Source organism: Prionailurus bengalensis, chromosome B2 (assembly GCF_016509475.1).
Source record: "Prionailurus bengalensis isolate Pbe53 chromosome B2, Fcat_Pben_1.1_paternal_pri, whole genome shotgun sequence".
Classification (NCBI taxonomy): domain Eukaryota; kingdom Metazoa; phylum Chordata; class Mammalia; order Carnivora; family Felidae; genus Prionailurus; species Prionailurus bengalensis.
The window spans coordinates 39,942,373-39,968,555 of NC_057349.1; the positions used below are offsets into that span (position 1 = coordinate 39,942,373).

Sequence of the window (26,183 nt, forward strand, 5' to 3'; positions counted from 1 at the left end):
CCGTGGCTGCTTTGCAGAAAACTTGGCTTCATTTTTCTGGTTTTTTGAATTTGCCACATCTCTGATTCTTTGGATGGTGCATGGCTGGGCCTTTGACTTTGACATTCCTCCACTTCTCAGAGCTATAATCCCCCAAACTGCAGTACTTTCCCTCCTAACCAGAATAAGCCCAGGATTTCCATTTTGCTATGGGTGACTGATGAAGCTGAAATTGCAGGAAATCTGAATTGTTCCTTCCCTTGGAAGGTTCAGCCAAAATTAGTGAATCAGGTTCCTGGAGAGAATGTGTGAGTCAGTGACAGAAACTCAGATTTCTGAAATAAACACCTTCCCTGTGTGACTTGGTGATAGGTCCTCAAGCCAAGAGCCTCTGGCTCCAGACTCAGAATATGCTCTGCAGGGTTGGGCTGGCTCAGACATCTAAAGCACAGGGCCACCACTGCCTGATTTCTTTGGTTTGCAAAGTTATCTTTACTTCCGGAAGGAAAGCAGCTTTTTGATTAATCCCCAGCAGAAAGAAGCATCTTCCACAAGTTCTGGAGGCTGGGACATTTCCGGTTGTGCAACCATCACGACAGGAAGGAGAAGAGAGTTTGAGTGTTGGAGAAGTTTGGCTGGAGTGGACATGAACAGAGGAGGTTAGTGGGATTTGGGGTTCTGGAATGGTTCCATCAGTGTTCCTCAAATTCTGTCTAATATTCAAGGCCATGGGGTCCCAGCTCCCATTCGCTCCCCTTGCTCAGGAGCAAAGGTAGAAAGAGACAGAAAGGATTAACCAACAGTTTAGCTGAATGGCCAAAGAGCAGTCAAGGTTCTTTTTAGATATCCATCAAAATAGCCAAGAGGTAATAGGAATCAGAAACACAATGATGGAGGGGGTGCCTGAGTAGCTGGGTCGGTTAAGTGTCCGACTTCAGCTCAGGTCACGATCTCACAGTTCGTGAGTTTGAGCCCCACATCGGGCTCTCTGCTGTCAGCACGGAGCCCACTTAGGGTCCTCTGTCCCCACCCTTCTCTCTGCTCCTCCCTTGCTGGTTTTCTCTCTCTCTCTCTCTCTCAAAATCAATAAACTTAAAAGATATATAATGGTGGAAGAGGATCATGATGGGGACATGTCACAGCAGCTGTCCCTGGATAAGCTACCCCACTGCAGGTCTAGAGCCCGTGCAGCTCTCGGTTGCAGCTCGGATGGGGAATCACCCAATTAGATCAAGAAGAATCCTTTCTGCTCTCAGCCAGACTATACATCTCTTAGAGGTATAGTGCCTCTAAGACCTGGTGGGATACTAACAGGGCCACGCAGCCTTCTCAGGCCAGCACCCAGTCTCTATGGTGGACGCACTTCCTTCCACACCACACCACACCACACCACACCACACCACACCACACCACGAGTGGAGTCATCATGTGATTACTGCCCAAGCAGCAGTGTTACATGACCAGGTCTACTTTTAATGTTCTGTTCCTTTTTAAGAGAGACAGAGAGAGGGAGAGAGAAGGGGAGGGGCAGAGAGGGGGACACAGAATCCGAAGCAGGCTCCAGGCTCTGAGCTGCCAGCACAGAGCCCGATGCAGGGCTTGAACCCATGAACCGTGAGATCATGGCCTGAGCTGACGTTGGACGCTTAACAGACTCAGCCACCCAGGTGCCCCACCCAGATCTTTTAGGAAGCAAATCCCTGCATGCCCCCAAATGCTCGCCAGCTGCAACTCCACAGAACATGAAGTTGCTTCCTGGCCCATCTGTTATGGGGGACCCCAAGCCTCATGGAGGAAGGGAATTAGTCTTGCTGACTCCTCGGTGGTTTTTAGGGCTGCTGCTCTGTGATGGGCTCTTCGGTCTCCCCCACCCAAGCGCTCGTTCTATTCCACCAGCCCTGGCTTGGAAGCAGGCTGCACTTTCCCACTCTGAGGGCCACAGGGGCCAGGCAGAAAGAGACGGCTCCTCTAAGTGGTCCTCGGGGCTGCGCTTGAGTGCGCAACATAGCGCTGTGTACGGTGTCTGTCCAGCAAGGGCGTCTGTGAAGTGAGAGGCAGAGGCAGGGCCAGACAAGCAAGTCCATTCTCACACTCACACGAGAGCGGGCTCCGTCTTCATGACATCCTGATCACGAGACTGCCCATGGAGCCGGGAATCCACCCTTGCCAAAGCCTGGGAACACCAGAGTATGCTCTTCTCAGATAAGGTCACTGTGGTGTGATAAAAAGGGGTGGCTTTAGTCAGGAGACCACAGGCTGCAAATCTGGTTCTGCCACTCACGGCTCCTGCGCCACAGGCAAACGTACTCAACTTCTCTGGGTCTCAGTTTCCTCTTCTGTGACTGGGGCTGCAGCGTCTGGTCCTAAGTAGGTGCAGAATGAATGCCACCGGCCACTTGGAGAGGAGATTCCAAGTCAGCTCACGGCTACGGGACACGCACTGTCCCCTGCTGACATGAATTAGTGGCACTGGTGAAGACTGTGGGTCCTTGCTGGTATTTGTTCTGTGGACGTGTAATCCCACAGCCTTACTCGGCTGCCAGGCGCTCCCGGTCCCTGAATTCCTTCTGTAATCCTGTCAAGGAAAGGCTCAGGCGTCTCATTCCTGGAGTCTCTGACGGGAGCACTTTTCTTATTTGTAGACAAGGTTCTAAGCCAGCCCTCGCTGGATACCGTGTCTTGGGCAAAGCCCAGGATAAAATGCGAAACCGAGGCAGGGAGCTGCCTCTAAGCCTCCCCTTGCTCTGCCCTTTCTTCCTCTTCAGGATCCCTGCTGTCCAGTCAGCATGCACACAGAGTCAGTGGGTTGACATTCCCCCAGCACATTTGTACTACCTGGGGATTCCTGGCTATCGGGCTGTTATCAGCAGGGGTCCCTAACAAGCTGATTAAGGCTAATTACAAGGGGTCTAATTAACTGAGGAAACTGGTGCTGAACAGTATCCAGAGGAAAAATATTCTGAACTCCAGTTGCTGGGAAACAGGCTCTGGACTGTGGCTAAATTTGGGGCGATCTATAGCGAACCCAGGCAATTAAAAGGAGAACCGGAGGGATGAGAGCATCGGGCACAGAATCTTCTAAAGAGGGCCCTTCTGTCATCCTCCCGAGACTTAAAAAACTTTTGTGATGGTGCTCTTATTGTACATACACAGGGAAGACATGTTCACTGCAGGAAAAGGATTGTTTTTAAATCAGATCTTCGGGTCGAGCATCCAACTCTTGGTTGCAGCTCAGGTCATGCTCTCACGGTTCCTGGGATCGAGCCCCACGTCCAGCTCTGTGCTGAGAGCGTGGGGCCTGCTTGGGATTCTCTCGCTCTCTGTCCCCCGCCTCAAAATAAATAAATAAAAACTTAAAACAATTTTAAAAATGAAATTAAATCAGGTCTTCATTTCTGTGAAAGGTTTTCTGCGGTGGGTAAAAGGATGAATGATTTTTCGGGGGTGGAGGGTGTAGTTGGCTGACCCCAAAGAGCCCCCCGGAGGCAGAAGGAAGGGAGGCCTCCATCCGAATCCAGACCTCAAGCTTGTCCATTGCCTCTTTCTTTGTAAGAGTTGTATCAGGCAAAGCCGGCAAGTAGTATCAGGTTCTGTCCTTGAGGTGACCACTCTCCAGCCAGAGACATGAGCTAAGAATGCCTGGAAAATGACATTACAGCCGTGTTTCTTGCAAAGTGTTCTCTTGAGTACGTAATTCTGTCTTCTCATCAAACTGGGCAGCTTCCAAGACTGCAAACAGGCCTTCCCCAACTGAGCGGGTGTTTCCTCAAGGCATCCTGCAAGTCTGGAGTCGGGAGTTGGGTTGGTGTTTGGGGCCCACCTGGGCTGTGTGGGAGCCAGACAGTGGCCTCTTTTGCACTCTTACCAGGAAGCCTAAGGCCAGTGTCCACACCCATCTGCAAGAATGACCAGTTCGATGGAAAAACCAAGGATGCAGCAAGCCCCTTAATCACAACCAGGCGTCTTCCTCACCCTGATTCCCCGATGCTCAAGCCGTCCCCACCCAATCCAACTGCTGACAGGGAGAGCCTCTGCAAACTGCTACCCACACATGGGGGGAGGGTGCTGAGAGAGGGCTGGGCCCAGTGCTCGGGTGTGGATTAGTGTGCAGGAGCCCCCGCAACAGCACCTTCCTCCACGGATCTTGTACAGGGCTCTCCTGGCCTCGGCAAGCAGTCTCCCGATTCGGGTGAGCTGCCCACCCACACTGGAGTCTCTCCTGGGCCCCAGCACTGGTCACTTTTTCCTTTTCTTACTGAATGGCTTGAGATGGGATGGGAGAAGTCAGGAGTGAAGTAAGGGAAGTGATTTTCACAGGCCTGGGTCTCTGTCTCTCCCAAACTTGTAGCCTCTGTCCCCAAGCTCAGTCGTTCTGCCTTGCCTCCAGGGCGGGGAGTTGGGATGGGGTGACACTGGCCATAGCTATGGAGCCAAAGTGAAAGGCGATCCAGAAGACAGTATCTGGGTGATGCTGACTTGGCCTGACAGAGTCCTACTAGAGAGCAACCCTACAGGGCTTGGTACAAAGGTCAAGGCAGGACAGGGCCATGGGGATGGGATTCACTCACACCCTGGAACCAAATCGAAGGAAGGAGGTAGTGGCTGGTAACTAGGGGTATCCTCTGGGGCCTCCTCTGTAGCCTGGAAGGAAACTATTAAGGGATGGAGTCAGGCCAGACTTTAGAGACCGGTGACCTCTGACCTTTTGGCTCATAAGTTCTACAAGATTCTCTGGGGCTCAGTCTGTGATCGCTTCCTTGAGAAGGCAGATGTCTGGAAGATACAGGTGAGTTCCTTTTTCTTGAGGACACACAGCTAGTGGAATACCAACCCTTCATACCTCAGCTCCACCTCTCTTGCCCCTAGTTGTCAAAAGATTCCAGGAGGCAACAGAGGGTTTCCTGGTCTGCCTGTGGGGGAAGGAGGCCGTGGATGGGGAACACGTTAGCTAGGGACCTCAAAAGATCAGTAATCTTAGCAGAGCTGAGGGGCTTCCAGTTTCAAAATTCTTACTATTATCTTAGTGTTTTTGTTTTGTTTTGTTCACGGGTGGGGGGTGGCCTCTAGTCCGTAGCTTTCCAAATTTTATTATGTCATGACACACATAAAACAATGTAATGCTTGCTTAGTACGCTGGGGAGAACTGGAGGGGATTTGGGTCTCAGATGAGGTTGCTCACAGCTGGAGCTGTCCCAGCCCAGAGGTGACGGCCATCCCGGTCACCCTGAGGGCCGAGGGCAGTCGCAGAAGATGGTTGGGAAGCTCCCTGTCATCAACCATCTCGCCCACTATATAAAGAAGCTTGAGACAGGCTCCAGGAGGCTGGACAGCCTGTCAGGGTTTAATGGGCAGCAGATGACGCTGGGAATTAAGAGGATTGAATTGTTTCCATGGCAGATTAGAGAGAACTCCCACATCTTCCTACCCACACTCGGGGCAGACACCAAGCAGGAAATGATGGAGACAATATCAAGAAACTGGCTCATTTAGGCCCCAATTAAATGATGGATTTCTTATCCGTGTGTCCATTTTGTGCTTGTCTAGTTCCAGTAGCGGCCTGTGTGCTGACAGTGATCCACAGGCGGACATCCAGGGCTGTCTGTGCTCAGGTGGGTGGCTTCTGAGGCCACTCCCCGCTGCGATGACAGGCAGGAAGGCTGGCTCACGGGAGAAGCACATTGAGTGAGGCAAAAGGTGGTGGGCATAGGTGGCTGGGGGGGCAGGGGCAGGCCCATCAAGAATGTGCTGGTATGTAAAGCAGCCCTCACCTTAGGCCACATCTGGCCACTGGGACCAAGGACTAGAAAAGGTATGACTAGGTCCCCAAGCCCACTTAAGGACTTAGCACCTAACTATGCAGGGTCTGGCCAAAGCTATAAAGGAACCTTCAAATGATTATCAAGGGAGTATTAGAGGATTCAGCCCCCTCTGAAATAGAGAACCCAGGCAGCGTTCGTGGAGACCCCCGGAATGGATGGGTCTACCAGGTACCGGAAATTAAGATGTGGACTTCAACTTCGTTTTGTCACCGCAGGCCCCCCAGCCATCTGTTGCCTTCTCTCCTCACGATTCTCACTACACTCAACTCTCAAACGTATTTTCTCCTTCCCCTGTTATTGGTGATGCCATCATTAACCCATACCCTCAGAGGACACACTCTGTATATGTGCCTGTAATGTGCGTATTACCTGTAGCCGCATACACACGTGCATATGCACGCACGTGTGTGCACATGTACCGTATATGCATATTTATAGTAGCTTTCTCCTGCCACGAGTGTGATCTGTTATTGAACGACTGCTTCCTCCTCAGACCCCCAAACTGCATGAGGCAGGACTCTGTCTATGTCTGTCATAGTCACTGTTTCATCTTAGCACTTAGCACAGTTTCTCGTACACAGCAAACAATACTTAATAGATGACTAACAAGAACTACTAGAATGTGCCATGCATTGCACTACACCTACTATCTCTGTCACAAAAAATGCTGCAAGGGATGCAGTAGGAGCCCCATTTCATGGGCGAGGAAGCCAAGGTTCCAGAAGGCAAGATGTGAACCCACGTCTACAGATTCCAAAGCTGAGGGGCTGCTGAGTGTGGTTGTCTCCGTGCTGTCCCCTCTGTGGTTCCTTTCCCCAGTACACCAGTCTCGCCACCACATGTGCAGGCACTGACCACTATCACCCAGCCCTTGGCACAACCACGCGGAGCCAAGCCTAGACAAACAGCCAACAGACACAGCTGTCCCGCCAGCAGCGTCCCAGGGGGCCTTGAGCTCACGAGTGGCGATTAGGACAGGACTGGTCTATTTTATTATTAAAAAGCGACACCACCACACATGCAAAGAGCCCGCTCTCAGGAAGCAATGGGGCACAAGGCTCCTGGCAACCTACCGGCATAGTGGTAATTTGCTAAAGGATGACATTTTAACCTGACTGGCTTCCGCAGCAGCAGCATTTCCAGAGCAGCCTGCAGACCCATGGGAGAGAAAAGGCAAAAGTCAGTAACGGGGCTGTGCGTCCTAGGAAGGCCATTACCTAAGAGGGAAAAGGAGTCAGCATTGCAGAGGCAGGAGCTGGGGGTGCCAGAAGGAAACCCAGAGGGAGACTCCCCTAACTGAGGCTCCCTTTCAGGCCAGCGCCCCACAGGGCTCACCACTCGAACATCTATCTCCCCCAGCCCGTGCCTGCAGCCAGTTGGTCATGTCAGAAAAAAATACAGGCGGTGGTCGAGACCCCGCTCCCTCCTTGGTGAAGGCCCTGGCCTCTGAGAGGTGGCGGGGCCTCCTCTGAATGGAGACTGAATCTCGGGGGAAAGGCTCCACAGAAGTGAGTGGGTGGTTTGGAACTGTTTTTGCAGAAAAATCATGTTTCAATTACAACTTAACATAAACAGTTTTATTAGTAATAACTGTACTACACACTGTCTTTCCAGAGAAGCCTAGCTAAATAACCCTTTCAAATATGCCTCCTTTAGCCTTGTTGACTTTTTAAAAAAATGGCGCAAGTCGAGTTGGACAGTAGATGGGTTAGGGGCAGAGCCAAGGTCTACAATCTTGCTTCTCTAAGTGTGGTCCGTGGACCAGCAGCACAGGCATCCCTTCTCGGAGCTGGTCACAAATGCAGAACCTTGGGCCCTGCCCTGAGAATTGCTGAATAAGAGTCTGCATTTTAACAAGATGACCCAAGTCATTTGTGTGCACGTGGAAAGTTCGAGTAGTGCTTCACTGCCACACTTAGCTTAAAGGATTAAGGAGAGTTCTCTAACATTCTAGAAAATCCTCGAAAGGGGCGCCTGGGTGGCGCAGTCGGTTAAGCGTCCGACTTCAGCCAGGTCACGATCTCGTGGTCCGTGAGTTCGAGCCCCGCGTCAGGCTCTGGGCTGATGGCTCGGAGCCTGGAGCCTGTTTCCGATTCTGTGTCTCCCTCTCTCTCTGCCCCTCCCCCGTTCATGCTCTGTCTCTCTCTGTCCCAAAAATAAAAATAAAAACGTTGAAAAAAAAAAAAATTAAAAAAAAAAAAAAAAAAAAGAAAATCCTCGAAGGCTACCAATAATCTCAAGACAGTACTGGGACATTTGTTTACTTGCACTTTCATAAAATCAACAAGGAGGAGGCTAGATCTGGTACGAAAACCCTGTGTTTACTAAAGGGGAAACTGAGGTTAGTGACAGAGTGCTCTTGCCAGGAATCCAGGGGGAGCAGGCAAACAGCTCCGGATCCTAGGAAAATGGCACCAAAGTGCTGGTTTGGGGACACCAAAGACCTGTGCGAAAGGGGGAAGAATGACACCAGTTGGTGCACAGGCGACATTTCACTTTGGTTAGGGGAGAAAACAGTTCTATGAACACCAAACTGGCTGACTCCATAGGAGGGAAGAAGAATCAGCAGGGCATAATAGGTCAGGTCTTGTTTCAGTAAGGCTTTCTACCTCCCATCACCGGAGGCCTGTTTTCTGATGGGAATTATAAGATTGCTGAAACGAAATTCTCATTTCCCTAGACAGATGTGACCATAATTATTACTTAGGAACAGATGTCTCAGCAGAAGTCCAACCGCAGGTCCCCCCCGAAGGCTTTAAATCCTCACCTACTCAACGAGCTAAGGAACATGGTGGCATGTTGACTGGTCATGATCTTAGCAACTGGTTTTATGGTATGTGGGACAACACAAACTCAGGAAAAATACTTTCCAGAATTCTGACACGAAGAATGTTAACTGTGAACCCTCTTTCCATGGTTCCTTACCATCACATCACCTTTGGCCTCGAAGAGAGAGTGCAAAGCAAATTCAGAATTGGTCCCTCCACCGGGCAACGCACTCGAACAGCATAAATTCAGGAGATTCTCCACTGATGGGAACAATGAGAAGTCACTGCATCAGAGAGAGCTCAGTCTCATGGACAAAGAGAACGATCCTGGAGTCAGAGACCCCTGTGAGAGGATCCAGCCTTTCCCACCCACTTCTTCCCATGGGCCAATACCTCTTTGCTGGAGGTCATGGTTTTCCAGCTCTGGCCAGGGCTTCCATACCAGTGTGGCCTTGTGTGTGTCCCGGGCCAAGGCGGAGACATCCTGAAGTTCTGGGATCTCTGCTTGGAACCTCAAGCCAATGTTGATGCGTCTTTAATGACAAGAAGGAAAACAACAGGGTGGTCTTCAATCTGAGCTCAACAGCAACTGTCAGGAACTTGAAAAAGAAGGAAACCAATTCCTTCTGCAGGAAGAATGCAGGGGCATTTCCTCACTGTGTGATCCTAAGATTCCAGGCATGGCCTTTTCACTGGGATGAGGAACAGCTTTAAGATCGGGAAGAGATACTGCAGGAAGCAGGGGAGAAGCCCGCCTGGATGGTCACAGCATGCTGTAACCGAGACAGGGAGGGTGCTAATTGCAAGGCAACAGCTGCCCAGAGTATGGCCGATGGCACCATTTAACCAGGAAAAATGGAACAAATACAATGTGCTGGTGATATCTGTTATCCCTTTTACACCACTTTCACCTAAATTATCCCATGTGAATCTCACAAACACCTGTGACGTAAGCAAGGCAGGGACAATTATTCCCACTTAATAGGTGAGTTAACTAAAGCCTAGAAAGGTTAACTTGATCAAGGTCAAGTAACAAAATGGGGCTGGAACTCCGGTTTTCTGCCTCCTGACTCAGTGTATTCACCATGCCACCGCCTGGTATGTTCTGTGCTCATCTATGAAAATAGCACCTTTCTCTTCCATTATACCCCCCACCACCCACCCCACAACTTAAGTACTCAACAAGCCTGTTTGGACGACCAGCCAAGAATCTTAGGGAGGGGATGGGAAAGCAAGGGCATTTGGATGGAGCCTTGTAGAAAGCTGGGTACCCTGAGAAGGCTGCCTCAATGTCACTGGGGATGTGCAAGCATGTGGCCACAACCCAACTGGCTCATACAGCTGGAGATAGAGACACGAGGCACAGATCTAGTGAATACAGGGCTTCAAGCTTTTATTATGCAGTTAGTCTTTGGCAAAAGCCTTGAAACACCAGTACTTGAGAAACAGCATGATCCTATAATTTCTACAACTTCTCATTAAGTGGTACTTCTCAAAGTTCCTTATCCTTGGGGTGCCTGGGTGGCTGAGTTGGTTAAACAGCTCAGGTCATGATCTCGTGGTTTGTGGGTCCAGGCCCACATCGGGCTCTGTGCTGATAGTGCAGAGCCTGCCTGGGATTCTCTCTGCCCATCTCTCTCTCTCTCTCTTTCTCAAAATAAATAAATAAACTTAAAAAAAAAAAGTTCCTCATCCTCAGTCAGTTGAGCATCTGATTCTTGATTTCAGCTCAGGTCATGATCCCAGGGTCACGGGATCAAGTCCTGTGTCTGGCTTCTCGCTGATCATGGAGCCTGCTTAAGATTCTCTCACTCTGTTCCTCCCGCTTGTGCACACATGCACACACACACTCTCTCTCTCTAAAACAAAAAAATAAAAAATAAAAAAAACTGGGGGGTGCCTGGGTGGCTCAGTCGGTTAAAGGTCCAACTTCGGCTCGGGTCATAATCTCATGGTTCATGGGTTTGAGCCCCACATCGGGCTCTGCTGACAGCTCAGAGTCTGGAGACTGCATCAGACTCTGTGTCGTCCTCTCTCTGCCCTTCCCCTGCTCACACCCTGACTCTCTCTCTCTCTCAAAAATAAATAAACATTAAAAATAAAATTGGCTTTTTCTTAAGGTTCAACATCAATGGACCCGGTCTCTCTCTCTCTCTCTCTCTCTCTCTGTCTCTCTCAAAAATAAATAAACATTAAGGGGCACCTGGGTGGCTCAGTCGGTTAAGCTTCCAACTTCAGCTCAGGTCATGATCCTGTGGTCCATGGGTTCGAGCCCCGCATCGGGCTCTGTGCAGACAGCTCAGAGCCTGGAGCCTATTTCAGATTCTGTGTCTCCCTCTCTCTCTGCCCCTCCCCTGCTCATGCTCTGTCTCTCTGTCTCAGAAATAAACGTCAAAAAAAAAAAAAAAAGCATTAAAAATAAAATTGGCTTTTTCTTACGGTTCAACATCAATGGTCTGCTCTCCAGGCCCTGGGGTGACTGTCACGTTGCTGCCATCGATGCTGTCTGAAGCACAAAACCAGAGGTTAACGGTCAACAAGAAATGGTACTGAAGAGACTAAAGCAAATGAGCAGCGACCTAAACAGTCATACTGGGACCCCTCTCGCGCCCAACCCATGCCAGAGTTACCCCCTGCAGTTTCCAAGGAACTGGCTGGTGTGTGGTGTTAAATGGCTTAGGGTTACTCATTTCTCACACAGGGTAGGAAGCCAGCGGCCCCACTCTGGTCTGCCAAGCTCACTGTTTCTAGGAAGCCATTCACACCCTAGAAAGAGATACTGGCTACCGGGCTCTCGGTGCTTGATCTTTACACAGCATGTTCAGAAAATGCGGAAGCCTGGCCTTGCAAATACTACCTAACCCCATTCGTAGATCTACTTAGTACACTGATGCGGGGGTGCCTCAGACGATTATCCACGGCACAGGCTCAGGCAGCGTGTGCACACTTGAACCACCCGCTTGGGCCAAAGAGACCGTAATCACGGCTTTGGGGTCTCCCCAGCTGGACTGGGATTGCCTCGAGGGTAAGCACCGCACACTTATTCTGCCTCTGGCACCCGGCCCAGGGCGTGCTGCATGGAGCGGGGCCACGGCAGAAGCTGGTGGAGTACATGCGCCCCCACGGCAGGAAGGGAGCCCCTCCCGCAGCGGTGGGGACCCGGCAGGGCCAGGCCCCGAGGGGCGGCGGGGACTCACTGGAGCGGCACAGCAGCACCCGCGGCGTGGGCGTCAGGGGCGTGAGGGGCAGCTGCGGGTGGGTGCCGGGGCCGTGGCCCGAGATGAGGACGTTGCTGAAGAGCCCCGAGCCCTGGCGCACCGGGCTCAGCATGGGCGGGGGCGTGTAGGGGGGCAGCTCGTGGGCGGGGTCCAGGAGCAGGTGCTCCCCGAGGACGCGCGGGGAGCGCAGCTGGCTCTGGTAGAGGGTGGCGCCCGAGTAGGAGGCGGCGGCGGGGTTGGCGGGGTAGGAGGGCGGTGGCGGGATGAAGAGCGGCTCGGGCCGGTGCCGGAACTTCTTCTTCTCCGGCAACGTCCTGAGGGGTTCCTCGGCTTTGGCCGGGGCCGGCTGATGCTTCTTGGGAATTTCCTGGAACGGAAAGAATGGGCCCGTTCGAACACTCAGGCCTTCCCCGCAGGCCGTTTCCACAGGTTGAGGGAAGGGGACCCTCCGCGCTAACGGGGGGCCGCCTGTCCACTTGTCCGCCGTCCCCCCTCCCCCGCATCCTCTCCCTTGAAAAGCAGCCCCATCCGTTTCCCACAGGGCGAGTTCCGTGGCTTGACCGGGGAGAAAACTCTGGGTTGGGAGGAAATCCCTAATGTCTGGGGAGAGTTGGGGGTGGTAGGAATGGTGGGTGGGCAAGAAAGAATAAATTCACATTCTTTATTGCTTATCACTGCATTCCCATCTGGTGAGCGGAATCTAGCCTGAGTGGGCCCTTTAATTCCCCACCGCTCCCAGGGGACAGACATCGGGGACAGATAACACATGTTCTGAGAAGGGGACAAGAATAATCCACGCAGGGAAGCTGGGCAGAGGCTGCGGCGAGGGGGACAGGCCTAGCCAAGGCTCCCAGGGCCAGTGACCCACACAACAGGCTCTCCTGCGAGGTAACGAGCTGAGGGAGAGCCATCTATGGTCTTTAAGGCCCTCTGCTCTCCTAAAAATGGATTTGGTCGAGCTCCCCCCTCACCACCCCTCACTATGCTCCCAGGCCTGGTAGCTCATTTGCAGCAAGCCTTTCTCTTGTGTTGCTTCCTGTCAGCAGCGTTCGTTTATTTTATGGCAGCCGCACCAAGCATAGTCTGGAAGGAAGATCTGCCACGTGGATACATATATACTAATAAGTAAACATATGCACACAAATAGATAAGCAGGGCATGCCAAAGCCAAACAGAAACAGACGTGGGTTGTGTGCCAGCATCAGCCCAGAAGAACCCAGATGGGTGTGGCTGGGGAGGCCACGCAGTGGGGTTGGGAGAGGCAGTGGGGATACCTGCAGAAAAGTTCTGGACAGTCTGTGGCACCCTCCCAGGCCCTGCAGGCCAGTGCCTGTCACAGCTGTAGTTCCTGACAATTCCTGTGCCCAGGGTAGCATCTGAGTAGGAGGCAGCAAGGGGTGATGGGAAGGGCTGGCCATGGTCATGTGACCAGCTGCCTCCAGGCCATGGACATGCTCCAGTCACCCCTCAGCTCTGGGCTCCCACTGCCACCCCTCCTGTTTGTCCCTTAGTTTCATTGTCTTCGGGAGTGCTATCCCAGCCCCTGGGAAGGAAGTCCAGAGAAACTGAGAGGTGAGGAAAGAAGAGGGGGCAGAGCCCCGCCCCCCTCCGGCTCAGGCTCCCAGCTCACCCCCAGGGGGGGCTCTCCTTAGGCCAGAGTGCCACAACCTGTCTCCTCTCCCCACCAGAGAGCTCCTCACCATCTGAGGCTGAGGCGGAGAAAGAGGTCTGAGGAGAATGGGGAGAGGACATCTATGCCCCCCAAGTGGGGAAGCAATCCTAAGGCTTTATATAGCCTGTTCCTGGGTAACTGATGAGGCCATCTGAGCACATGCAGACCTTGCATGACTTCAACCCTGCACCGGAATCCAGACCTCTGATCACAGGGTCAAAGGTCCCTTTTGGGCTCCCTCTACTTGAGCCTCTGGTCCTGTCACTCCAACTCTCAACACCAGGCAAGGCTCTGAGAACCTGGGCAAGAGAAGCCACCCAGAATGTCAGACCTGGATGTCACCTGACAGGAAGCATTTGCAGGGTTCCACTTCCACCAATCTATTCAGACTCTGGAGGCGGGACCACTCACAGAGGTTTTAAAAGCTCCCCAAGAGCAGGGAGATGATGAGTCCAAACCCAAGCTCAGGGGGGAAACCCAAGCTCTGTGAGGGGGAGGGTTTCACTTGCCTGCATCCCCAGCTGGCTAGTAGCAGAGTGGGGATTAGAACTCAGGGGTCCTCCCCAGATATTTTAATTTCTTTAAGTCAAGTGTCAGGACCTTGCTTGTGTTCACTCAATCCCAGCTACATGCTTCTTCTTCAGCGTATCTCCTACTTATGAGTTCTCTCTCACCTTTTCCGCACAGCCAGCTCCATCAATGCCTTTAAAACCCTGCTCAGAACTGTCCTCATGGTGATCTGCTGAGCAAACTCATACCAAACTCCCTCGCACCTCCCCAGCCCCCTGGTTACTTTAGCTGCCCAGGGGTGCTCCCGTCCAGCCACATGCAGGGGATCACGGTTTCTTCTCTGCCCTGGCTTTTCTCTCACTGTCTGAATTGGAGCAGGGGGTGCTGCGTGGGGCTCTGATCCCCATGTGACTAGGCGTCTTACTGTGTCCAGCTTCAGGCTGACACTTCTCTAGGGGTAGCAACCGTGTCCCTCCTACCAAATCAGGAACTTCCCTGGGCAAAGGGGGAGCCCGGCTCTGTCATTTCATCTTTCTGCCTGTTGCTGGCCTCCAAGTCCTTCTGGTTTATGAGAACCCTCACCTCCAGAGGCTCCCCATTAGCTTCTCCTCTTCTGAGGCCTTGGTATTACACAGAGAACAAAGAATATTCTTTCTGGCCCTTTCTAGTTCTCTTCATTATTCTCCCTACCCCTATTATGGCCCAACCTCCACCCTCATGCCACCTGGGATCCCAGCAGCCACCTATTCTCTGAGGACAAATGTGACCCAGCATACACTTTGTGCGGAGGGAACAAGTCTGAGGTCGTCAACCATGTGGGTTACAGATTCCCTAGGGGAGGGAAAAAGGGAAGAAGGAAGGAAGAGAGAAAGAACGAAGGAGGGAGGGAAGGAAGGAAGTGGGGGGGGGAAGAGATCGAATGAGAGAGAGAGAGAGAGAGAGAGAGAGAGACGGAGACAGAGATCTCTGCCCCAGAGCCACGCTAAGCTGCTTGAGTGAAGCAATTGGAATTTGAGAGAGAAGGAGAATTTAACAGTGAGTGAGAAACACAAATCTCTTTGCTTTCCTGGGATTGGGGGTGGGTGCCTTTCAGTGGAATTATTTTGGGAACCTTAGTAAATATCTTCCCAGGATATTTATGCAGGTGTGATACCAAAAATATCAAGCATCTGGTTAGGCTGGCCATCAGAACGGATGCCAGGGCTGCTGTGTGGAGGCTCTGCTGTGCCAGGGGTTACATCTTTGACTTCTGAATTTGAGGAGGCTCGAAGATCTCGAAGGAGGAGCCAGGGCCCTGGGCAACAGCTTTTTATTACTTGGGATAGTATTTCCGTATTTTAATAGCTGTGATTACCAGCTGAGTTATCATCTTTGTTTTAATCTTGGAACCCTTTCGGGTCTCTCAGAATCTAACCCAGACAATTCGCCTGGTAGAGTAACAGACAATTCGCCCGGGGAGCAGCCAGTGTGGACAAGGATGGGATTCCCAAGGCAGCCATGATTGCGGGGGCGGGGGGTGGTGCTCAACCTGAGAGGCCAAGCCACATTGGAGCTCAGGCAAGTGACCCTGGAAGAGCTGCCCCATCTCCAGGAAAGCAAAGGGATGTTCCCACCCCAGGCAGGCGGGGCAGGGCAGCAACTCACAGCAGGCGGGTGGGGGGCAGCCCCTTGGGGTGAGTGTGGGGGAGAAAGGGTCATCCTCACGAGCACGGGCATCTCGTCGTCCGACATCGAGCTGGCTGGCTTGTCTCTGGTGGAGGGGGCGGCAACGATGCTGTTGGCGAAGCCCTGAGAGCCTGGCTTGGGCGGGAGAAGCTTGACAGGGACAGACACGGGCATGACCATAGGCGTGAGGCTTTCTGCCTCGGGAGGGAGCTGCGGTGGCGGCGGAGGCGGAGGCAGTGGCGGCTGGGGCTGAGGCGGCAGGGCCTTCTCTCCTTCCTCCTACACAGACAATAAAGGCTTTGATCCTGGGCTGAGAGCAGCCTTCCCAAGGGGGTGGGGGGATGCACTTTGCCTTTTTCGAAATGTTTTAGTACATCATGCGTGGGTGACAGAGAACCACTGCAGGGTGGTGCACTCAGGATGCAAGGCCCTGAGTCCCTTGCTCAAGTGATGCCAGTTGGCAGTGGACAAGGCCATGCAATTCTATTTTCTACATTTAAAAAATCTAGACTGTTATCACTCGCATAATTAAAACAGATATTAAACATCTGTTGTCACTGCTTTTAAAGAAAAGGATATGGACTGATGATCAGGCACAAAACAGAACACATAAGCTCTTGTGTAGGACCTTTTAATTCTATGGGCCTCAGTTTACTCATCTGGCAAATGGAAGACAAAGCTCTTTTATCTGGTGTGGTCAGGTAATGGAAGTGACCTGGGTGAGCCAAAATTTTGGAGAACAGAGAGTTAATCCCACAGACTTAAATTCAGATCAATAATATCCAAAGAATTTAAGAAATTCTTCGTCGGATTTTAATCTAACTCTAAAACCGCACGGATAGTTCACCACATGGATATCCTCCCTGGATCCTTACTCCTGAGCGTATTTAAAAACCTTCCATTGCCACAGCCTAACGCTAGTGCGCACTAGTGAATAGAAAATGCTGGCTGAGAGCCTGAAGGTCACGTTAGCTTTCCCGGGCCATTGGCTACTAATTTGGAAGGCCCAAGAGAACGCTGGTCTTGGGTGCTTCAAGCAGCAGAAGTTAAAAATCTACATGTTTTCTTTTGCTGTCTTTTCTAGGAGGTGGGGAGACTGGGGTCTCCTAAAAAAGACTTCTAGTCCCTCTGATTTTGACCCTTGTTCATGGAACTGGTGCAAGCGGGGTCTGTTTGACCTGGCCGGCTCCTAGCGTCAAAGCTTAAGCACTCCCGTCAGGGAAGGACTGTGCCTCCCCAGGTACCCGCTTGGGGTTCACATCACTCTCTGTCTGACAGCAGCAAAGCAAAGCAAGCAGCACATGGCCTGGGAAGGGCTGGGGGGCTGGCTCCTGCTAACCTGTTTGAGGCTGGGGGAGGCTCTCATTCCCCCGTGGGACCGCATGTGGCCATTCAGGGCAGGCAGGCTCTTGAATTCCTTCAGGCAGATGGAGCACGTCAATTTGTTCTTGGCATCAAACTGCTCCCCAAACACTCCTTTTGGTTGGCCACTGCTCAAGGGTAGGGCCAAACGAAGAGGACACACACGTTGAGAAAGAGGAAGAACGACTTATCACAAGACCTCACACCCCACAATGAACCCATTTCATTTATCTAGTGCTCCCAGGGCCCCACGTGTACTATCCCAAACTAAGCCAAATTTACAGAAGGAAAACTGAGGCTGAAGAGTGGGAAAGGGCTTGCTCAAAACCGTGCAAGAGTTGAACAAAACCTGCTTCGTTCTAGGCCGTTGAGTGCTGGGTTTTTTCCTCCTCTGAGCAATCACCTTTCTAGGGTCAGCTTGGGCCGCCTATTCCAGAAGCCTTCCCTTAGAGACACGTGTCTAAGTCCTCTGGTTCAGGCTCCAGACTTAGCAGTTTCTCAGGTTCTGGCGCAGTATTTACCATGCCCATGATGAGGGGAGCAAGTCTGTACTATTCACTGCTGCGTTCTCAAAGCTTAGCTCTATGCCCAGCACATGGTAGGTACTCACTAAATACTGACCGAATGAACAGCGGACAGAACATGGCCTTTGGAGTCCATCCCAGCATTGCCACTTACTTGCTGTACAACTCTAAGCTCTCTGAGCCTGTTTTCTCTTCTGTAAAGTCATAGTAATAAAGCTAACAATGGCAGAGTGCTTACTATGCGCTAGGCACATGGTAATCCTACCTACCCTCACTGAGTGGCTTTATCACACAAAATATAGAGTGCCTAGCACATGGTAAGTGCTCAAACACAATAGTTGCTATTATTATTCCTACAAACCTCTTTGAGTAATTGACTTGGAAAATGAATCTTGAGAGACAATCCCGGAAAACCTCCCAGTCTCCCCAAATGCCCACATGCCTCGTTGCATCAATCCTACCTTGACTCGGGGGACCCTGGCTGGGCTCTGCCATCAGGTAGATGCATCTAATTTTGAGCCATGCACGACACCGGAAGAAAAAAGAAAGAAAAAAAGTGTGTTTCTGATGGAAGGAGTCTTTGAGCGGAGGGACCCCCAGGGCCTGCGCTTCTAGAATGCTTCCTGAGCTCACAGGGGCCGGCAGTTCATGTCCGGATGCTGGGTGCACCTGACACTTCTTTCCCTTGCTTTCCCCAGCCCCCCAACGCAGGACCATGCCCATTCTGGGAGCTGCCACCAGCCACCAGCCCACCAGGACTGTCCCCTACCTTGTTCCTTCCTGTTCTCCCTGTCCACCATTCTGTGCACAGACAGGCTCCATTCCCAAGAGAGACATGGAACAGAGAGCTGGATGACACAGCAGCATGCCTGGAGGTCGCCTGCTGGTCAGGTCAGCTTTGGCCATGTCATCTTATTCTTATATTCAGAAAGGCTCTCAGTTACCACTGGGCCTGAGTGCCAAACAAGACAGGGTCAAGGGAAGTTCATCTCCAGCCTCCAACCTCCATCAGAGCCCACTCTCCACCTATCCTGGTCCCATTCAAGGCTCCCTTCTCCCGTGAACCTGTTGTCACATGGGTGTAGCACCTGGAACATACCAAGGCATGAGTAGTGCCCAGCACACAGGGGGCCGTTTTGTGGCAAATCCATTTGGGAAACTATCAAAGGTTAGCGATAGTGGCCCACAGGCCTGCAGACAGTTTTTGTTTGGCTAGACCGATTTGAAAAGTCCTGAATAAGAATGCCAAGAGATGGGGCATTTGTCCTCCAGGCCAGCACAGCTGGCGACATCCCTGATGGTCTCCTGACAAGTCATTTTGCTTACTCAGTTTAACTGCCTGGATCCTGAGGGCGGCTAAGATTTTCATCTCTGAAGCTACAGGAGGTATCCCCTCTGGGAGATTCACAGCGCACATGGGCCTATTAAAGGCTCTGAGAAGCCCCTCAGCACTGCAACTTGACTCACTTTAAGAACCCCCCCGCCCCTGCCGCCACATTTATTCATCTGGAGAACCCATCCCCCCCAGCCATATCTATTAAACGTTCTATGGTAGTTCTCTTCAGAGCAATATACTTTGAGCAATGCTGTCATAACGTGGTCTCCTTCCCAAAGGGGAAACAATTTCACAAGGAATTCCCTGAGGATTCAGATCGAAGGGGGCCAGACACCCCTGCTGGATTATCCCTGGACCCTTGACTCAGGCCTTGACTGCTACATACATCATCCGGGACCTCCCGTGGTATTTTGGCCACCTCTGTCACAAGGACTGAGTTGAAATTGATTTTGTATTCCACATGCCTGGCCCAGATCTTGCCTGGCACACGTAGGTTAACGTTCGTGGGGTAATAAAAAAAGAACAAAAGGCACTGGACGGGTGGCAGAGAGGACGGGGCTCCGCACACACTCAGCCCTGGCTGGCCCTGCAGCACCCCGAGATACCAAGAGAAACTCCCCCCATGGGAATACCTGGGGCCACAGGGCACTGGGAGACAGCTGCTGGTGCTGAGGCCCCATGTTGTTGAGGTGGATCCCGCCGGGGGACAGGAGTGGCCGATGAGGGAGGGCACTGCTGAGCCGGTTCAGGTCCGAGCTGGCCGGGTCTCCCATTCCTGCCTCAGGAGGCCCCAGGTCGCCGTGGGAGCTCAGCATGGCCGGGGCCTGCCTGTCGCTTGGGTAAGTCTTGGGCTGACCGTCCTCGCGCTGCTGGTGCTGGGGCAGGTGGCTCTGTGGGCAGAGGGGGTGGCTGTAGGGCTGCTGGGGCTCCTGGTAGTAGTACTGGGGCATGGAGCCCAGCTGAATCAGCTGGACGGCGTGCGCCTGCTCTGGGGCGTACGGGTGGGGGTCCCTGTGATAAGAAGGGGGCTGTAGGTGCATCTGCTGCTGCTGCTGCTGCTCTTGCAAGTGCTGCATCACGGGCTGGGATGGGTAATACTGAGGTATCTGCATGGAACCCTGCCGCTGCTGTAGCTGCAGCTGCTGCTGCGGCTGCTGAGGCTGTGCTGGGCGAATCTGCTGCTGCTGTTGCTGCTGCTGCTGCTGCTGCATTTCTTGCATGGCCATCTGCTGCTGCCCGGCTTGCTGCTGTTGCGGCTGCGGGTAATACTGGTGCTGTTGCATCTGTGGCACGTGCTGGGACAGCATCTGTGGGGCCTGCAGTGGCTGTCCGCCTTGCACTGGCATCTGCGCCAGTGGCTGCTGGTAGTCATAATACAGATGCCCTTGGCTAGGGTGCGGCCCTACCTGGAGAGTTGATTTGGACAGCCCGCCAGCGAAACCAGGGTGAGCCTGCTGGGGCACCTGCTGGTAGCGAGAAGGAATAGCCGGCGCTGGGGGCTCCACGGGTTTCTGGGCCAGCAACTGGCGGAGGGCACTGTCAGGGGCTCCGTCCATCACTGCCGACTGGGTGTGCAGCACCTGGGCCATATTGTTGACCTGAATTCGCAGGTTCTGGTTGGCGAACACCTGGGTGAAGGAGTCTAGCTTGTGCAGGACACCGCTGGTGAGTTTCTGGGTCCGGATCTCACTGGCCTGGGAGTAGGTATATTGGTAGCCATCGGTGGCCTCAGCCTGGGCCGGTGTCCCCCACATCATGTTTGAGTTGGTCAGGCCGCCACGGAGCTGGACGTGGTTTCCGGGTCCTGTATGACTTCCCCACCCTCCCTGCCTCGAGGTATCTACTTGGCCAAGGTTTTTGGAACCAACAGGCAAGCCTAGACCATCCCGAGTATCTTGAGGGAAGTGGGGGGAGATGGGCGATGCCTGAGGGGCATCCATTCCAGCCCCAGAGACTGTATTCCCATAGTTGTGGTTCAGCCCGCCGTGGATGCCAAGTGGTGGCTGTTGGTAGAAAAGGTTCTCACCACTGTGGGCCACGTGATTGGTCTTGTATAGTTGCTGATCCCCCATGGCGCCTGCCTTGGTCGTGAACGTCCAGCCACAAAACCATAAAAAAAGGTCAATGAGACAAACTCAAAAGGACTGAAACCCTGAGAAGCTGAGAGGAGGCGTCCACACTATTCCACGGCTGACATGTCTGTGGACGTGGCTGCAGCCAGATGTTCCTGTTGGCCTGTACCACTCATGTGCAGAGCGGGGGGTTTTACATCCTCACCCGGGCTGAGGTATGGACCAAACACCACCGTGGTGAAGAGATGACGCTCACACCTGCAAGACAAGATGCAAAGCACAGGACAGGATTTACTTGGATGCTCTGCACGAGCAATTACATCTACCACAACCAGTTACAGAATTAAATACAAAACAGGAGACTTGATTAGAAATAGCCTGTTTCATACACTGCACACCCTTTACACTGATTCTGCAGATCTGGACCCTCATGTGAGACACAAACTCTCTTCCTTTTGAGCCATTGCTCAATGGCTCATTAGTTTATTGATCGGTTAATTCATTGTTTTGCTCACTGATTAATGCATCCATTCTTCTGGGACTCGGCTGTTGAAAGCCCAGCACTATCCTAGGACCTGCAGGGGATAGGAAGAAGTTTAGGACACTTCATTTATCAACTTCTCCGCCCAGCAGACACTTACTGGACACCTACTAAGCATAAGGCACAATGCCAAGAAATGATTAGGACGTGGGCCAGCTCTTGAGACGCTTATGGTTAGAAAAGGTGATGATAGGTCACATGAATAAGTATGATACAAGGAGAAAAGAGATGCATGTAATAAAAAGGTAAAAATAACAGATATGGGGGGGGGGGCGCCTGGGTGGCTCAGTTGGTTAAGCGTCTGGCTTCAGCTCAGGTCATGATCTCCCAGTTCACGAGTTTGAGCCCCGCGTCAGGCTCTGTGCTGACAGCTCGGAGCCTGGAGCCTGCTTCGGATTCTGTGTCTCTCTTTCTCTCTGCCCCGCGCCCCGCTCGCACTCTGTCTCTCTCTCAAAAATAAACATTTAAAAAAATTAAAAAAAAAATAACAGATATGGGAACATAGACTAGAAAGCTTATCCTGGATACAAAACAGAACTGGATAAATTTCCAAGGAGGAGTACTGCACATGCTAGTCTGTCTGTTAGCTCAACACAGTTCCTCACTTTCTGAGGTTCCCGCTCAGGGAAACATGTATGCGCAGTGATGACCTGGCACACAGTGCCAGGCACACCTGTCCCACAGTGGGACAAGTCTTAGGAACATGAACTAGGGAATTTGGAGAGACGGGTTTAGTCCGGTGTGAGTCTCACAGGTTCTATAGGGGCCTTCTCTTTTTCTTTTTTTCAAAATAATTATTTTGGGGAGAGCACAAACGGGGGGGAAGGGCAGAGGATCCGTAGTGGGCTCTACGCTGACAGACTGACAGCAGAGCTCGATGTGGGGCTCGAACTCATGACCTGTGAAGTCATGGCCTGAGCTGAAATCAGATGCTTTACTGACTGAGCCACTCAGGTGCCCCCCTGCCCTTTTTAAAAAAATGTTTTAGGGGACTTCTAGCTGGAATATGTAAACCCCTGGCAATACATGAAGACCTTCAAGCACTACACTGCAATCAAAGTTTGTTTGTTTTTTAACTTTTATTTGAGAGAGAGAGTGTGTGCAAGTGGGGGAGGGGCGGGGGGGGAGAGAGAGAGAGAGAGAGAGAATCTTAAAAAAAAATTTTTTTTAATCTTTATTTATTTTTGAGAGAGAGAGAGAGAGAGACAGAGCACAAGCAGGGGAGGAACAGAGAGAGAAGGAGACACAGAATCTGAAACAGGTTCCAGGCTCTGAGCTGTCAGCACAGAGCCTGATGAGGGGCTTGAACTCAGGAACTGTGAGATCATGACCTGAGCCAAAGTCAGACCCTTAACTGACGGAGCCCCCCAGGCGCCCCGATAGAGAGAGAATCTTAAGCAGGCTCCATGGCATAGGTCTTGATCCCACGACCCTGGGATCATGACCTAAGCTGAAATCAAGAGTAGGACGCTCAACGGACTGAGCCAGTCAGGCACACCTCAAAGTTTTAAGAGAAAACTCAATTCCTAGATCCTTGAACTTCCACAGAAGCTGTTTTCTAGAACTGATCGGTGACGAAGGTACGAGATGACCTTTATACCTGCACTCTCACAACAGACCTCTTCCTCTACAAAAGAAAGACAAACTTCTTACCTCACCCCAAACCTTAACTGGGTTTATTATCGTCCCAGTAACCACCCCCCCCCCCCCCCACCACGCAAAAGGACACCTAGAAAGCTAAGGAAAAAAAAATAACCACTCTAAAATGAGTAGTGAATCATTTATTGGAAGCTGGATGGCTTCCAATTCTTCTGTTGGTTTTGTTGTTGTTAGGAAGGCCTAATAGAAGTAATTAAAATCTAATTGTTTGCGATAGATCACTAGGTGATTTCTGGCATATAATTCAGAAGCAGATCAAGAACTGAGTGATCCTGCTTTAGAACAAAACTTCCATTTCTGTCAGTTCATGTGAATGAGGGTTTTCAGGGCTTACATCTATATGAATGAAAAACGGAGATGTAATCAAGCTGGCCCCTGTCTCCTACAATATAATATTCTTCCATGGATATGGAAACAAACCGGAGAAATAACCCAGTGCCAGCCGTATTTCATTTCTGGACCGAGTGATAGCTGTTATGAGCGTGCACACACTGACAACTCAAGCTGTGTGCTCCGATCTGCTCACACACAGGTGTGTTTGCTGTACGTCAATAAAAAAAAAAAAGAAGTATTCTAAAAAGTCATCCAGTGTTACCATTCTTAGTATCATTTTACTTATGTTTGTTCATTACTTATCTGAGTTAGCAATACGTTGATGTCGTTTTGATCATTTGTGTCCTATTGATAGCTGTTAACAATAACTCAAACCAGAAGAAAACTTTAATACGTCGCGCTTGACGATTTCAGGAAATTAAAAAAGTTTTAATTTCATATACAATTGGTACAGAGAAATATGATAGGGAAACAAGCAAAAGAGTTTTAAGCATAAAAATATATTAGATATATTCCATTAGGATAAAATGCCACGGGGGAAGTAAAACAAATAAAATTTCAAGAAGAAATTTTCCTTCAAGAAGGAACACTATTAGTGAAGAACATGCTCATGCATTTTTTTTTAATTTTTTTTAATGTTTATTTATTTTTGAGAGAGAGACACAGAGCATGAACAGGGGAGGGGCAGAGAGAGAGGGAGACACAGAATTGGAAGCAGGCTCCAGGCTCCGAGCCATCAGCCCAGAGCCTGACGCGGGGCTCGAACTCACGGACCGCGAGATCGTGACCTGAGCTGAAGTCGGACACTTAACCGACTAAGCCACCCAGGCACCCCGCTCATGCATTTTTAAAATGGATGCTGGTGGGTAGCAAATTCCTATGGTGTTTAGATTCCACTGGATAAATTTAAAACAGTGACGTAGTAGTTTTACTTAAAAATAATCAATGTTTGGGGGCGCCTGGGTGGCGCAGTCGGTTAAGCGTCCGACTTCAACCAGGTCACGATCTCGCGGTCCGTGAGTTCGAGCCCCGCGTCGGGCTCTGGGCTGATGGCTCGGAGCCTGGAGCCTGCTTCTGATTCTGTGTCTCCCTCTCTCTCTGCCCCTTCCCCATTCATGCTCTGTCTCTCTCTGTCCCAAAAATAAATAAACGTTGAAAAAAAACCTTTAAAAAAAAATAATCAATGTTTGCAACATACTGGAAATTGCATCTTCTGCAAATGTATGATGAAAAAATGTAGATGTAAGCCTGAAATGTGTCAGGGGTTTATTTACATTTACCATATTCTTTAAAAATTTACTTATTTATTTTTTAGTTTACATCCAAGTTAGTTAGCAGATAGTGCAATAATGATTTCAGGAGTAGATTCCAGTGATTCATCCCCTATGTCTAATACCCAGTGCTCATCCCAACAAGTGCCCTCCTTAATACCCATTGCCCATGTTAGCCCATCCCCTCACCCACAACCCCTCCAGCAACCCTGTTTGTTCTCTGTGTTTAAGACTCTCTTAAGTTTTGTCCCACTCCTTGTTTTTATATTACTTTTGCTTCCCTTCCCTTATGTTCATCTGTTTTGTATCTTAAATTCTTCATATGAGTGAAGTCGTATGATATTTGTCTTTCTCTGACTGGCTAATTTCGCTTAGCGTAATACCCTCTAGTTCCATCCATGTTGTTGCAAATGGCTACCACATCCTTTTATGAAGGATTTTAAGCAGAAACGTTGGAAGACCATGTCAGTTTCCCCCTCCGACCAGGTGCTAGACTGAGTTGGTCTCTGTCCCGTTTTGAACGATGAGAGATGGATAAATTCAGAGTGAGGGATTTGGTTTGGTAGAATGAAGGGTGGATGAAGGGAAGCAGTGGGAGGAAACCATGGTTGGCCAAAGACAGCTGGAGTAGATCCTGATGTGGCCAGGAATGGCTGCCCAAGGCTTCCAAGGAGAGGCACAAGGATGTTGGGTGTGATGGCGCTGAACTTCTAAAGCAGGGAGACCAGCTCCCTTCATTCAAAATGTGGTCCGTATCACCTGGAAGCTTATGAGACATTCAGTCTCAGGCTTCAGCCTACATCTACTGAATCAGGATCTGCATTTTATGAAGACCCTCGAGTGATTCGTGTGCACATTAAAATTTGAGAAGTCATGGATTAGTAGGCTCTCGCTGCATCCAGGCGAGACATAATTAAGATGGTGAGCAGAACAGAGGGAGAAATGAGAGAAACATCCCCTGTGTTGCCAATAGGAAGTGACCCTCCTTCAGGGGTTTATGACCCAGTCTGAGGAGACACCCTCCCCTTTTCTCAAGCAAGCTCTCTCCCTTGACATCTTCACTCACCACTATACCTTGCTGACTCCCAAGCACTACCCCCAGCCCCACTGCCTGCCCCAAATTCTACTTGCATGTTCAAATGCCAAGTCAACATCATGTTCCCCCAAATGGATGCTCCTCCAAACTCTTGCCCTTGACTCTTCCCTCTCCCTTAGCCAATCACCATCATGACCTATCAGTTTACCTAATATTCTCTTAACTGAATCCATTTTTCTCTGGTTCCCCTACCATCACCTTAATCCAAGACACCTCATCTGTCTTCCAGACTATCCCAACAGCCTTCCTACTGGTCTCTCTGCCTTGAGTCTTGCCCATGCTCCAGACAGCAGCGGCAGAATGAGCGTTTCAAACATAACTCTGATCCCATCACTGTTCAAAATCCTTTGATGGCATC

General features: G+C 51.0%; 1 protein-coding gene across 6 annotated transcripts in view; it reads right to left on the reverse strand.

Annotated features, from left to right (window-relative positions):
- TRERF1 (transcriptional regulating factor 1) overlaps positions 1 to 26,183 on the reverse strand; it is a 211,516-nt gene that overhangs the window by 19,655 nt on the left and 165,678 nt on the right. For 2 of the 6 annotated variants that reach the window (XM_043591410.1, XM_043591408.1), the window contains exons 5-13: positions 19,486 to 21,183; positions 17,979 to 18,025; positions 16,971 to 17,121; positions 15,671 to 15,910; positions 11,764 to 12,151; positions 11,006 to 11,072; positions 8,960 to 9,099; positions 8,724 to 8,827; positions 6,872 to 6,947 (exon numbers count right to left, since the gene is read on the reverse strand). In XM_043591410.1, the coding sequence (XP_043447345.1) occupies positions 6,872 to 6,947; positions 8,724 to 8,827; positions 8,960 to 9,099; positions 11,006 to 11,072; positions 11,764 to 12,151; positions 15,671 to 15,910; positions 16,971 to 17,121; positions 17,979 to 18,025; positions 19,486 to 20,925 (2,653 nt within the window). In that variant the 5' untranslated portion in view covers positions 20,926 to 21,183. Of the gene's footprint in view, positions 1 to 6,871; positions 6,948 to 8,723; positions 8,828 to 8,959; positions 9,100 to 11,005; positions 11,073 to 11,763; positions 12,152 to 15,610; positions 15,911 to 16,970; positions 17,122 to 17,978; positions 18,026 to 19,485; positions 21,184 to 26,183 lie in introns of all 6 variants that reach the window. The other 4 variants (XM_043591407.1, XM_043591406.1, XM_043591411.1 and 1 more) reach the window with 2 other exon arrangements.